Below are 15,538 nucleotides of genomic sequence, written 5' to 3' on the forward strand. Positions count from 1 at the left end.
CTTTTCGTTATTTCTTTACTGTTTGGCTCTAACTTTCAATGACACGTTTATATAGCACTAATTCTTGTTATTTTCATTATAGGCTTTGTCTGTTGTTAATCCATTGTAAAAGGTTTAGTTCCCTCTCCTGCCCCCGCCTGCTGTCCCTCACATCCACACTTCCTGCCCTGTCCCATTTTCCCAATAAATATATCATTTTTTTGGTTCGATTAGTATCAGTGTCCCCTATTATGACCACATGAGTGCTAGGCACAGCTGAGCCATGTAGTATCCTATGACTACTTTTTCTTTCTTACCCAGTTTTTTGTTTGTTTGTTTTCTGTGGAGTAATCGTTATATTTCATAGTTCTTTAGTGGCTTGGCTTTCTGCGTGCTTATCATTTTCCATGTGTTTGATCTCCAAGTTCTCCCACAGTTGTTAAGATCTCTCCCAGTATGTCCAGACCCACCAGGTATTGGATTAACTTAATCTCAGTGACATCTTTCCTGGAGTCTGCTTAGGACACAGCTGCCCTCCTGAAATTAACTTTGTCATCACCGTAGGGGTTTCCTTTTCTTTCATCTCTAACTTTTTGGGTTCTCCTTGCTGGACCCTATTTCTTCCTCTTCCTTGGCTTACTCTTACACTTTTGTAGAGTACATACTACAGTAGCTTCCTAAAGAAAGGTGAACAGGAGGCACATTTTTGAGGTCATGTGCATCTGAAAATGTTTTTCAGAGGTTGGTAAATTTTGGCCCATAAGTAACATGAAGCCCACCCTCTGTTTTGTGTGGCCCCAAGAGCTAAGAATACTTTTTACATTTTTAAAGAGTTCTAAGGCAAGCACACACAGAGATGAATATAAGTAGAGACTATGTGTGGCCCGCAAGGCTTAAAATATATACTATCTTGCCCTTTACAGAAAAAAGAAAAAGAAAAACAAAACTTCGCAGACCTCTGCTCGAGACCACCTTCATACTAATAGTCTGGCTTTTCAAAAGGTTGTTTTTTATAAGACATTTGCGAGCAAATCCAACCTGACCTGGACTCAGTGCTAAAACTTGACCTAGGCAGACTCTTGAAGCTTCTTATCATTATTGGTTAGGATGCTTGATGTGAACATTCATGTTTCATAAATTTTTCTTTTGTGTGCTCGCTTCGGCAGCACATATACTAAAGTTTTTCTTTTGTTATTGATTTCTAGCTTAATTCTACTGCAATCAAAGAATACATTCTGAATAACTTCAGTCCTTTGGAATTTGTTGAGGCTTGCTCTATGACCAACATACAGCGAATTTTGCTACACCTGCTTTTTATGTTTTATTAGAGTTTGCATGTTATATCTTTTTCCAGCCATTACTCTTAATTTTTTCTTCTTTTAATTTTAATGTGTGTCTCTTCAAAGCAGCATATAATTGGGTTTTATATACTTTATCTTCAGTTTTTAATTGGTATATTTAGACCATTTACATTTAATGCAACATAAAGATAGATTCTGTTTTAAATCTGCCATTTTACTCTTTATTCCTTATTTGTCCCATCCATTCTTTGTACTTATTTCCCTTTTTCTCATCCTTCCTTTATATCAAACAAGTATTTTTTAAAAAATTTATTTCCCCCATCCATTAGCTTATTAGTTGTGTATCCTTATAATATTCTTTTAGTGGTTGTAGATCTAAAGACTACAACAGGCCAGTTCATTATTAGTAAAAATTCTCCAGGATAAATCAGAGGACAGAAAAAAGTGAGGAAACCTTATAATAAATCTGTAAACATGTTTTAATGGAGAGAATACCAGGACTCCTGGTAAATATTATCCTTCTTCATATTGGCAGCTCTTTTTCATTAGGTACCTTTCATGTCTCTGTTTGCATACATGATAACTCCTAAGTATTCATAAGATAGGCACTGAATGCAAAGTTCTCAAAATGCATCCTTCTTTACCTTCTTAACATTCATTTCAGGTTTGTTGCCATGTAAAACTTCTAACCAGCAAAATAATCCCCAAGTGGGATTTATTGAGATCATATGAAGAAAAAAGCAATTATTTAATTTTCCACAGTTTGGATATTTTCTTGTTCCTTTTCTTTTCAGATGGGCAAAACATGTAGCTGAGAAAAATGGCTACTTGGGTCATGTCATTCGCAAAGGCCTCAATGCCTACCTGGAGGGTTCATGGTAAGTTGGGGACCCACGTTAGAATGAGCTTTCTCAGCCCTCACCTTTCAACTTGTCAGTGGAGTCTTTATGAGATGGAGTCTTAAAATACAACCGAAAAAGCAATTTGCAGGGAAATCACGGCCTCCCAGTAATGATATTCAAAGTATCACAGACTGATTGGCTGTTGATTGGAAAACATAGCATTTCCATGTTTAATTATACACAAAAATTAGTTCTCTAGGGGAAGCGTCCACATTCATCAAGTTGAGAGACACATGAAAGTGTTGACTTCTCTTCCCTTCAAGCTTGTTCCTCTTGGTTTTACAGTGAAGACAGCACAGGGAGTCTTAGCTGAACCTCCGCCTCTCCCTGGCAGACCACAGAAAGTGCACAGGAAGCAGATAGAGCAGTGTGTTTAAGGCTCAAGCTGAATCCTTCCACTGATACGTTACTATCCCGTCCATGGCCAAGAGCCTGGGATTACTGGAACTCACTTACCAGACCTTCAGTGCCACAGCCAAACAGACTCCCCATTTTAACTTTCTTCTCATAAAGCTAACAGATCTCATCCTGTACCCTATAGGATGAGACGCTGCACTGAGGATTTGCAGATGCTCCCCGTTTGCTGTGCCTTGATTTTACAAATAAGGGCACAACCCTCCAAGCTGAAAACTTCACCTGATTCCATCTTTTTGTTTTCTTCTGCTGGTCCTACCGCCCTGTCTTGGTTTTCCAAGGGGTCATATTTTTTTGGCTGGTCTATTGCCTAAATGATCTGGGTATTTCAGTAACGGCTACAAAGGGTATGCACATCAGCACGTATCCCATTGATCCACTGCTTCAAAGACATGTTAGACCAGACCTGTCTAGATCATCATCTGATCTGAACCTTAATTAAGAATTAAAATATAAGCCCAAAAGAACACCGTTTTCCCCTTTGGTCCACAGGTGCCTGCATCATAGGCAGATAGCATGTCAGTGAATGAAAATCTTAAAGAAGAGCAGGGAACGGAACCCGGTGAAAACAACACCTAAAGGAGTGTTTGTTATTATCCTGTGAAAGTTTATCATCGGTAGCCTCACTTTGCACAATTGGGGAAAAGATTTTAATGAAATTATTATTTTCCGATTGATAAACCTTATAATTTTTCTGGTGTTTTATCTTGTCTCCCAAGAGAGCTTCAGTTTATAAAACTCACAAATTTGACTTTAATTTATTCTCTACTTCTCATCCCCCAAACTTCCCACCCTTCATTCCCTCAAGAAACTTGAGGGGGAAAAGAGCATTCAAATACTGAAGTGCGTATGTGGGTTTTCCCAAAGAGAGAGCACATCTGTAAACACCCCCACACTGACAACACACACACACACACACACACACACACGCCAAGATGTTTGACACTATTTTTCCCATAAAGAGAGTATCTATTAATAGCTTACATTTCTTGCCTACATTTAAATTTAACATCACCAAACATTTCAGGTTAGCATATTGTGAAATTTGCTGTGAAGGTCAAGATGAATTAAGGTTTTTGTGACCTGTTGTCTTACAATAGTCAACCACAGCATGAGATTGATTGACTTTTTTTTTTTTTTTTTTTTTTTTTTTGGTAGAGGGGAGGGGGAAATTAAGTGTGCTCTACACGGTTTGTGAGTTCAGGTCCTGTTCAGCAGATTTTACTGAGTACGCTTCAATGCAGGCTGCCTTGCCACAAGCTGCAGGGAATGCCACAAGCAGGGTGTGGGGAAGTTGGCTGCCTCATTTCTTCCGTATGCAGAGCAATCTGCTATTCCTCTCGGGGCCCACATTCTGTCCGACCTTTGGATCTTTGAACTTGCTCTTTCCTCTGCCAAGAAGTCCTACCTAACTCCTTGCTCCCTTTAAGGTCCTGATCGCTTTTGTTGATTGCCCTCTGGCTTGCACCCCGGTGCCCAGCACCTAGTGGTACCTTGGAAGTGCTCGAAAACAAATGAGTGCACAAACAAAGGCAAAAAGAACAACCCTAACTTGAGGCACATGAACAGTATGTAATGAGCACAAGGGATTCTGAGAAGGAAAAGATGCTATCTGGTTTGTGGGACTTAGGTTCGGCCTTCATGCCGGGGGTAGCAGGTGATATGGCCTTGAGGGGTGGCTCGGATTTCCGCTTGGCTATGCAGGGAACAGCATTTCTGGTGAAGGGAATACAGGAACAAAAAAGCAGAGATAGGAAAATTCTGGATGAGTCTAGAAACTTTTAAGCCACCAGTTTGCCTTCAGGAAGATTTGTAAAAGGGAGTGACACGTAACAAGACCAAAGAGGTACCGCTGTATGGAACTTGGAATGGCAGGTCATACACTTTTTAAATTTACGAGGCAGTGGGGAGCTATTGATAGTTTGGGGAGAGAGAAGGGAGAGTCTGAAGCGTGCTGGTTCAGAATCCAGGTAAAAGGTGCTGAGCATCTGAACTAGAGATGTAGCCAAGCCAGTTGAGTTCTGTCATTCAATAGTTGATACGTATGAAGTAATATATTTTATATATATATAAAATTTCTTATGTATATATAAAAAATACATATGTTATATATTTTATATATATATGTGTGTATATATATATATATATATTCTTAAGCATAATGATAAAATGAACACCTGCAACCCTATGAAAGAAAAGGAACAGTTGCGTTTCTCTCCCAGATTAAACCCCCGGCACCCAGAAGTAACCATCATGCTGAGCCTTGTTGTTGGTCTTGCCTCGCTTTCTTTCTTTTTTTTTCTTTAAAGATTTTTTTTATTATTATTCATGAGAAACACAGAGAGAGAGAGAGAGACGCAGAGACACAGGCAGAGGGAGAAGCAGGCTCCACTCAGGGAGCCCGACGTGGGACTCGATCCCAGGACTCCGGGATCACACCCTGGGCTGCAGGCGACACTAAACCGCTGCGCCACCGGGCTGCCCTTGCCTCGCTTTCTTTATAGTTTTGCTATATGTGGATAGATTCCTAAGCAGTAGATTTATTTGGCTTGTGTCTGAGCTTTGTAATATTAGAACCATATCCTACATAGCTCAACTGCCTTTTTTTTTTAACATAACGTGTTATGTTATGAGATTCATATCCCTTGATGCATGTATCTGCGGGTCACTCACTTTGACTGCTATCATACACCACACTTAACTTATCAATCCTCACTTCAACATGCATGTGTGTTTCCCTTTTTTTGTTGTTTTTAAGAACAGTGTGGGGGGATCCCTGGGTGGCGCATCGGTTTAGCGCCTGCCTTTGGCCCAGGGTGCGATCCTGGAGACCCGGGATCAAATCCCACGTCGGGCTCCCGGTGCATGGAGCCTGCTTCTCCCTCTGCCTGTGTCTCTGCCTCTCTCTCTCTCTCTCTGTGTGACTATCATAAATAAATAAAAATTAAAAAAAATATATTATAGTTTAAAAAAAAAAAAAAGAACAGTGTGGCCATGAACATTTTTTATGTGTATCGTGGTATACATTGGATAAGTTTCTCCGGAATATAAACTTAGGAGTGGGGTCACATGGCAGGCACTTTATAAGATAATGCTCAATTCTATAGGACAATGCCAATTGTTTTCCCAAAGGATTTTACCAATTCATTCCCCTGCCAACCATGTATATGTTTTTGTTTCTCCATATCCTTGCCGATCTTGATGCTGATGCTAAGTATTATTAAGTTTCAATCTGGATCTGAAGCCTTTTTTCTATCAACAGGAAGAGACATCTAGTATCTGTTAGAATGAGAAAGATCTTTGTCAAAATATACTTGAGGCAAAGTACTTCTATTTCCTCCTGCTCTCCCAAGTCCTGAAACCCGCCCTGGGGTTAAATAGGAAATACATGAATGTTGGCCTCCCCACACCACAATGTGGCTTTTGGGGGTACCCTCTATTTTGCTGTAAGAGAACTAAATCATCCATCAATGTCCCAAGTCCATCCTCCTTTTTCATTTTCTGTAAGTGAATTTATTCTGGACGTTATTTTCAAATTACATGTGTCAGTTTGATGAGCTTGTACTTTTCTGTGTTGTTCCAAGATTTATATGGGATAGTTTAAAAGAGGAGCATGATTGAGAAAGGGGCTTTTTGCTGTATAGGCATAATACGGAAGATAATGTTGTCGTGCCTGGGGCTGTCCTCGGACACCAGGAGAAGTCAGCTAAGGAGAGGCTGGCTGTCATGTTCCATTTCTCTCTGCCTTCCCCCATGTGTGTTTTATCTGTGCGCTGTGTGTTTTATTGTCCTTTGTCTTAAATATGCCCCAAATATTTAACCCAGGAGGTTAGCCAGATTATGGTGGGCTTGAGGCAAGAGAAGGAGGCCTGCCAAGTTCCAGTTGAAAGAGATTCACCTTTCTGCAATAGACCAGGGGTCCTGAGTGCCACTGAGATCCAAGGATTTTTTTTTCCTTTTAATTTGAGCTGCTTCAGGCATTGGCAGAGAAGAGCACAAAGAACATAATATAATTGTTTGAGAAGCTGCTCTGAGGCACTCAAATTCACAATTCACAGCAAGCAACCAAAGGATTGATGATTAAGATGTATCATTAAAAAATTCTCTAAGTGTATATGCTGAGTCGGAAGTGGGAGGATTGCAAAGGTGCCCCTAAACTCATTCTTTGCTGCAAATCCCTTCCTCTCTGCATCCAGCCACCACCCCCATCCTGTCAGAATGACTGTCTGGGGGGCAGCTTCACTTTAGTGCACTGGAAATAAAGCTTGAAGCTCTGGTTAGCTTCTTAAACCTTGAGGAAATTCATGGAAGGACAGTAGAATTTTGTGGCTTGCCTTTGGGCTTCCTGCTCCGAGTTAAGTGCTGCGTACATGTTTGTTCTGTGAGTATAAATATAGAAATATCTGTAATGAATACTTCTGGGCAGTCTCTGCTGAAACACAATTAAGCAAGAACAAAGCACTGGGCAGCTAAATGTGGGTAGGATTTCTGCAGAGGTGTCATTTCTCAGAAGTCTTAATCAGCTGAGAAAGCCTGGCCTTGAGAGTTCTAACCTTCCCCCGTGGATGGTGGCGGTGTGGGAGTGCACCGGCGTCTGATGCTTGCTTCTGCGGGATGGAAGACAGAGGTGGTTTCCCCTTCCGTACTTCTGTTGACATCAATGTTTTATAGACCTCTCTTTTTCTGATGGATTTCAGTGCTTCCTCCAAGGAAATGCTTGGGAATTCTATGAAATTTCCTCTTGGCTTTTACAATAATTGGACAGTGGAAGTTATTCCTGTAAAACTCCCTCCTCCCTGGCCTCCCCACCACCAAAGCAGCTTTAGAGACAAGATACTGTCTTTATAAAGTTTATCCTAGTGACTCAGTTCTTACAGGAAGCGTCAACCTCATGCCTCCCCAGCACATCCTAACAGGCTGCCTGACTGCTGTCAGAGAAAACATCGTTTTGTTACATTTTAATAATGTGAACCACATTCCATCCAGTTAGGGCAGCAGAGGGACCTGGCCCAACATTTGAACTTGAGCCAGCAAATTTATACCACCTCCTTCCCTCGTCCGTTCCTGGGGGAAACAGGCACTGGATCAGATGTAAGTGTCTCCGAAGAAACGTGAGATTGTCAGACTTTGAGAATGGGTCCCTGTCGGAGAATGATGGGGACCTTCTGCTGGGCCTCCTTTGCACGCTCTCCATCTGGGGTCTGTTCTGAAGATTCTTGTCATGAAACATGAATCTTGCCAGCTGTGTAAGAAAATGCCTAGGCATCTTTTGTGTTGTTCTTACAGCTGTAGTCGTGGGCTTGTTATCTGGCTTGCGATGCAGGGGACACTGCCCAGCCAGCCTCGTCTCTCTTTAGCATGAGTCATGGCTAATTGGTCTGCTGCCGTGGGTGTCCGGGAAGCTGAGAATCAGCTCACTCAGCGGCTCCATGGCCCATGACCCGCACTGTGTCTGAGTGAAGGCCTCACTGTCCTAATCTGACCCCCAATCACCTCTCTTTGTCTCTAGGGGACGGGCCACCAGAAGCTGCTTTAACAGAGTAGAAAAAATGATTTCAGAATCTGCGCTCCTTATTTCCTCAATCCCACCATAAGCCAGTTTGCAGGTAGAGCTGCAATTAAGGAAGAGTTAATTCTTAATGTCAACACCTGAGAATGAAAAATAAGCTCTTTAGGAACAACAATATAAGGTCAAAATAAAATTTTACTCATAAACTGGGTAACACAAAGAAAATGGCGGAAATCATAGAAGTGAAAAGAAAAGAAAATGACTTGATCCTCACTACCTAGAGATAAGTACTGTCAGCATTTTGATAGATAATTTTTAGGTTTTATTCTTTTTCTCTGCGTATATGCACCTGCATGTGCGTGCAAATGTGTACACTTGATTTTATTTCTGTTTTACAAAAATGGAATTGCTCTGCTTCTCATCCTGCTCTTTTTTTTTTTTAACCGAATGGAAAATTTTGCATAAACATCTTTCTGCGTCTTTGAATTCTCTCTACAGCATCCTTTTTAATGGCCTCATCTGAAAGTGGCCGCACCGTGGGGGTAATTTAACTACTCAGTGATTTTTCAGATATTTTGAGTTGCTTCCAGTGCTTTTTGGCCATATATACACGGCTCTGCCATGAACTCTGTTGTCACAGAATCTTTGCACACGTCTCTGTTTCTTTGGAAGAACCCTTCCCAGTTGGCCAACTGGCATGTGCATTCTGAAGACTTTGCACATTTAACCAGTGGGTTAACCTGCCCTCCCACGAACACTGGCCGTAGGAATTTATCTTTTCCCCCAAACCCTTGCTGCTATTCTGTCTTGTGAATCTTGTGCCAGTCTTTCAACAGATGCACCGTGATCCGTCATTGTTTTGCCATCATTCAATTATGAGTGGTTTTTATTTTTTTTTCTGTGTGTTTTTTTGGCCATTGAGATTGGACCCCTTGTAAACGCCTTCCCTTCTGCCAAAATGCTAATGCATCACAAAAGATCAGCTTTAATTAAGCTTGCTCAGGATCTAAAGCCCCAAGAAGCCTTTCACAGAACAGAGGACCCAAGAGCACAGGGCCTTTTCTAAATGCCACTCATCTCCCCTAAGAGGGGATGGAAGGATTCGAGGCTGGAAAGCTAAATAGACAGCCCAGCCCGCATGCCACACGCCGTTCGGCCAGTAGAGGTAGCTGTTGCACCAACCAGCTCCCCAACCTTATCAGTGAGTTCAGCCTTGGAGATGGAAAATAAATCAGTGCCTGCAGTATTTTTAACAACAGTATTTATTTAAAACACACACACACACACACACACACACACACACACACACCAAACTCATGATTTTGTGGTTTTAAAAAAACTGCTTATTTTGTGCCCTCTTGTGCTTGAATATAAAGCTCTCTGTGAATATTAGCAAGAGCCACTATATGAAATTTATTATTAATCATCTATTTTTAGGCATGAAGCTTTGCTGTATTATGTTTTAGCAGCAGAAACTGGAATTGAAGTGTCACAGACAAATTTAGCACACATCTGTGAGGAGAGGCCAGTAAGTAAATGTATTCTTCTCGGAGTGGAAGCTCTAAGGTTAGGATAATGAATTGGGTTTTATGAAAGGTAAAATTAGTCACTTGGCTGAAATATATTAACGAATTCACTTTTTCTCCCCCCTTTCCTCCCCCTTAGGACCTGGCCAAGAGATACTTGGGTGTTAATTGTGTTTGGAGATACTATAACTTCTCTGTTTTTCAAATTGGTGCTCCTTCATTTGGTATGTATAGGAAAAGGGGTGCTAAACTGAAGCATTGAAAGCTTTTAATCTTTAGGATCAGGGACCATCTAACAGCTTTGTGTGAAGTATGATGTGTCTAAACAATTAGGAAGGAGTGTGAAAAACCCTGCTATTAAGGTCATGAGTAAAGTGCTATCAGCCTCAGGCAATGGGCTTCTCCTCCTCCATGGTCCACAGAATGCTTGAACCCACCATTTCTTTTTTTTTTTTTTTTAATTTATTTTTTATTGGTGTTCAATTTACTAACATACAGAATAACACCCAGTGCCCGTCACCCATTCACTCCCACCCCCCGCCCTCCTCCCCTTCTACCACCCCTAGTTCGTTTCCCAGAGTTAGCAGTCTTTACGTTCTGTCTCCCTTTCTGATATTTCCCACACATTTCTTCTCCCTTCCCTTATATTCCCTTTCAGAACCCACCATTTCTTCAGAGTTGATGAGAATTCAAAAGAGAAAGCTACTCTGGAGAGATTCTCTGGGCCAGTCATTTGCCTTTTTTGCCCTCAGATGTATCCCTGTCTTCCTCTGCTCTGCTCTGCTCTGCTCTGTATGGGAGGGGTTGATCCCCAGGAACTATGGTCCCCTAACTCCTGTGTCCTTGGGCATCTGATGGGCTTCAGCCAATGGGAGGTGGTGGCAGGAGATTGCTGGATGGGAGGACGTGAGAAGCCTAAGTATTTCTCCCCTTCTCTCTCTATTTCGGGCCATTCCGACAATGGCTATACGCGCCCATGGTTCCAGCTCCTGCCTGGCAAGGCCGCCCTCTGTGGTCTCAGGTCGTCCCAGATCTAGGGATGGTAGTAGTTTCCCATATTACTGTTGTCTGGATTGTTGGCTGTTCCTCCATTTGCCTTTTCAGCCCTGGTAAGCAATTTTCCAGTGTTGAAATCCATCTTTTGAACTACTTGACACAGATTCTATTTTTCTGCCTAGACATTGAGCGATATGTACACCATTAAACAAAACTTTTTCCGGGGGGGGGGGGGGGGGGGGATAAAATACATGGCTTAAACAGAGTACAGAAATACCCATCGGTCATCAAGCCCAGGCAGCAAAATTTCAGACGTCAAGTAAAGTGCCCCAAACGATCTCGGTCAATTGGGCTGTAAGGTTGCAGATGGGGATTTTCACAGACCCATTTGGGAGAGCTGCCCAGCAAAGCAAGAAAATGTGTCTAGAAATGGTGGTGCTCAGTACAAAAGGTTTTCCTACCCCTCCCTTCCTGACACACCAAGGAAACAATGATGTTACGCATTTGAGTTCTGGTAGGAAAAACTCGCCATGGTGAGACTGAGCCAACCTTTAAAATGTCTGTCTGAAATAAAACCACTTCACAAATAGTCCTGTGCTTTCTGTTTCACAGCATATTTGAAAATGGGAGACCTTTACTACTATGGCCACCAAAACCAGTCACAGGACCTTGAGTTGTCCGTGCAGATGTACGCCCAGGCAGCCCTGGATGGAGACTCGCAGGTAAACCGCAGGAACGAGCTCTTGGTGATGTCTCTTTGCGAGCTTGCAAGGCCTGGAGTCCTCAGATGCCCTCCCGCCTGTATCTGCTCCCCGGTTTGCAGAGTCATTTCGCATCCATTTTCACGGCTCTGTGAGGACGCGAACCGTAATGGTGATACCTTTATTGAGCACCTACTGTGGTGGCTGCCCCGTTCTCACAGCAATCTCGTGAAGCTGGGGATTCTGTTATAACTATTTTATAGGGAGGATAACAAGACTGCAATAAGGTGATAAATTGCTCAAGAGCCGAACAGTCGGGTAGCAGGTGAAGCCGCCCCATCTTAAAGCCACATCTTCTGGCTCTGAGTCCAGGAGTCTTTCTACCAGATTCCATCAAACTAACTCACTGCATAGAAACCGAAGAGATGGCAAGTGTGGTCAGAATGGCAAGTGATTCACTTGTTTAGCTGAGCCAACCCCTCAGTGATAGGAGTTTGCTTTTCGTGACTTTTGGCAGGGGAAGCTTCTGACTTGGGAGTATTTTTTAATTTATAGAAAAGCTACGAAACGAGTACAGAGAGTTGCTATGTACCAGTCATCCAGCTTCCTCTAGCGTGACTATCTGGCCCAAAACCACAATTCCATTATCAAACTAAGAAGGTAGTGTTGGTTCAGTACCATTAGGTGCACTTCAGGCTTTACTTGGGTTTCACTCATTTTTTGCACTAATGCCCTTTTTCTGTCCTGGGATCTCATCCAGGGTCCCACATCGCATTTAGTTGTCATATTTCTTTAGTCTTTTTCAATCAATAATAGCTCCTCAGTCTCTTTGTCTTTCATGACCTTGATACTTAGGAAGAACCCTGGTTGGGTATCATGTAGAACGGGCCTCGATTTGGCTTCTAGAATGAAGTTATGTGTTTTGAGCAAGGAAAGTACAAAAGTGATGTGTCCTCCTCGGTGTGTCGTATGAGGCATACGTGATGCCAGTATGTCTGATTACTGGTTAGGGTGGTTTCTGCTGGGTTTCTCCCCTGTAAAGTTCATATTTGTCTTTCTAAGTTATATATATCCTGGGGAGATAGTTTGCAACTTTGCAAATATTCTGTTTCTCCTCAAATTTCTGTCCACTAATTTTAGCATCCTTTAGTAGGTCTTGCCTGCAACGATCATTAGTGTGGTGTGCTAATGATGATCCTCTGTTTCCCTCACTGCTCTGACACTGGCTAATCAGAATTCTCCCCTGAGCATCTGAGGGCCATTCTCACAACGGAAGTCGCAATGGTTGATGCCTTCTTAGACACCAGGTTTCTGGCAACGTGCTTTGGAGTTTGATGACACAGCAAAAGCTGGAAACCCATCCCTATCGTAGTGCCTGTTTTACTTTTTTTCTAAGGAGGTCCTACATCCAGGTGTTTCTTTATTTGGGTTAAAACCCCACGTCTTTATCACTTCATAGCTATTCGTACCCGGCCAGTCACTGAATCACTGAGTCTGTGTTTTCTCTTTTGGAAACTGGGGATAATAATAGTATTTAGCTCATAGGTTATAAGGATTGAATGTTATTAAACATTCAGCACTGAATATACTCAATGGACATGATCTTTCCTATTATTATTTCTTCTGGAATGAAATAGGAGTTGCTGCTGAAAAGGACTCACAATAGAGCCAAACGCCTTTCAGTGATATCTGCTGTCACTCAAATTTAGGGGACGAGTTTTATTTTTGTTTTTTTTTTTTTTCAATTCTGATGTTTGTTTTTTTGGACAAACAATGTTATTCAAACATTAAAAGATCATTTTAAAGGAAAATAAAAATTAAAGGATGCAGCCACAGTTCTGCGGCAGGGGCTTTACTCCTGTCTTCCTGTCCCCCTCCAGCCACGGGCAAGTGTCTCTCTGTGATGTTAACAAGAGTGTCTGTGCCACTTAAAAATCCATCTCTTGGGACGCCTGTGTGGCTCAGTGGTTGAGCGTCTGCCTTCAGCTCAGGTTGTGATCCCAGGGTCCTGGGATCAAGTCCCACATCGGGCTCCCCACAGGGAGCCTGCTTCTCCCTCTGCCTGTGTCTCTGCCTCTCTTTCTGTGTCTCTCATGAATAAATAAATAAAATCTTTTTAAAAAATCCATCTTTTCTAACATATTGTAGGAATGTGTGCATTTTACTGCCCAGTCTCTGTAATTATTAATTACTCTTAACCACTGTCCCATTTTCTGTTGAGCCAATGGTGGTAATTTATTAAGCTTTATCTTATTGGTGGACATTTATTCTTGTTTGCTAATTTATTCATTGACTTGGCCCCTATTCACTCAGTCCTGCCATGTCTTAGACACTTCTCAGTGGTGGGGACAAAAGATAAATAGATAGACAATATTCTTGCCTCCTTGGGATTTATATTGTCCATTAAGGAAGACACAGAGGCCATATCCGTTGTGTTGCAATGCTGTCGAGTGCTACAGTAGACATATTCACACCTCTGCCTTTTATCTCCATTTGAATAATTTCTTTATAATCTGAGGGCTAGTATCACTGAGTCAGTCAAAATGCGTCACGGCTACATAATACTAGCATAATACATAATACTAGCCCATCAGGCTGATGGGCTTCCTGAAAGGGTTCACCAAGCAGTGGTTGAGTGCAGGAAAGGAGCTGAAGTCTTGTCAGCACTGGATGTTTTCATGACTTCACTTTTAATTAGTCGAATTAAATAATTAACAGTTGATAACTTCCTCATTGTTTTACATTGCATTTATTTGACTACTAGTAGCCATGGACATTTTTACGTATACTTTATGATCATTTACTCATGATTTATTTTACGTGGATTCTCTATTTGTATTCTTTTCCTATGTATCTATTGGAGGTTTCATACTGGTTTTTTTTTTAGGGTTTTATTTATTTATTTGAGACAGAGAGAGCATGAGCAGTGGGGAGAGGCAGAGGGAGAGGGAGAAGCAGGCTCCGCACTGAGCAGGGACCCTGGCTTGGAGCTCAATCCCAAGACCCTGGGACCAGGACCTGAGCCAAAGGCAGACACTTAATGAACTGAGCCACCCAGGCACCCTTGGAACTATGTTGTTGTTGTTTTTTTTAAATGTAAATCATAATTAGTTCTTTTTACATTGGCCCAGTAGATAATGGACCTTAAGCTATTACTTTGCATACAAACATTCCCCTGGTCTATTTTCCCATTTATTTTAATTTTGCTATTTTTCCAAGAGACATTAAAATTACATAAAGTGATTTTTTTCTTTTCTTCTAATAGCTCAAGTGTTAAGAGTACTTTCCTTTTAGAGAGTGGAGAAATATTCCACTTTCTGGTTGTGTGTGAGTGTATGTTATGTATGCATCTCAAAGATACAGCACTTACATCAGTTTAGAGGTTATTTGGCAGCATAGTGGAGGTTAAGATTTGAGACTCTGGACCCTGTCTGGATTCCAGCTCTTGCCCCTGTCCAGCTACGTTACCTTGGGCAAGTGCCTTAACCTCTCTGCACGCCAGCTTCCGCACCTATAAAACAGAGAGGATAATGGTACCTATCTCAATTTGCTGATATGAGCATTAAGGAAATACATATAAAACAGAACAGTGCCTGACCTTCAACAGCACTCGTTAAATGTTAGCTGCTATTCTTTTTATCTTGATTATTGCCCAGAATGGTAATGAGAGGCCTGGTGTGTACAACCTATTTTGGGTGATCCTCACTGAGATCCTTTGTCCATGGCAACTGAAAGGAAAGATGAAAGGGAGGACACAAATCATTAAAACATGACCACGAATTCTTTGAAGGGCAACAATCCAGTTTCACTTGTAAATCCCTAATGGGAAGTAACACAGTATTTCTTGTTGATTTTTTGGTCCGGCCACATGCTCAGCTCATTGTGGGCAGTGGAATAGACAGTGGTTTAATAGCTTCCACTGTTTATAAAGCACCTCTACTGTTAGGCTCTTAAGTCTGTTGGCTTTTTTGATCATCCAGCCCAATAAGGCAGGTCCTACCTCTGAGGGTCAAGACCAAGATGTATAAGGAAGAGGGAAATGCACCTGAGTGGAGCTGTGCAAAGAGGATCATAAGAGGAAGTTTCCCACACTGGCCTACAAGAGCAGGGACAAATCCCCATAGGTGACTTTGTGCATGAGAGAGACTCTCCACATTAGAAAGCCAGTTGGAGGAGCCCTTCCAGCCACAAGAACATTCTGTTAGATTTT

General features: G+C 41.9%; 1 protein-coding gene across 6 annotated transcripts in view; it reads left to right on the forward strand.

Moving 5' to 3' along the window:
- SEL1L3 (SEL1L family member 3) overlaps nt 1–15,538 on the forward strand; it is a 99,920-nt gene that overhangs the window by 73,343 nt on the left and 11,039 nt on the right. For all 6 annotated transcript variants that reach the window (XM_038533552.1, XM_038533549.1, XM_038533551.1 and 3 more), the window contains exons 17-20: nt 2,075–2,158; nt 9,543–9,633; nt 9,771–9,855; nt 11,240–11,349. In XM_038533552.1, coding sequence (XP_038389480.1) covers nt 2,075–2,158; nt 9,543–9,633; nt 9,771–9,855; nt 11,240–11,349 — 370 coding nt within the window. The remainder of the gene's footprint in view (nt 1–2,074; nt 2,159–9,542; nt 9,634–9,770; nt 9,856–11,239; nt 11,350–15,538) is intronic.

Source organism: Canis lupus, chromosome 3 (assembly GCF_011100685.1).
Source record: "Canis lupus familiaris isolate Mischka breed German Shepherd chromosome 3, alternate assembly UU_Cfam_GSD_1.0, whole genome shotgun sequence".
Lineage (NCBI taxonomy): Eukaryota > Metazoa > Chordata > Mammalia > Carnivora > Canidae > Canis > Canis lupus.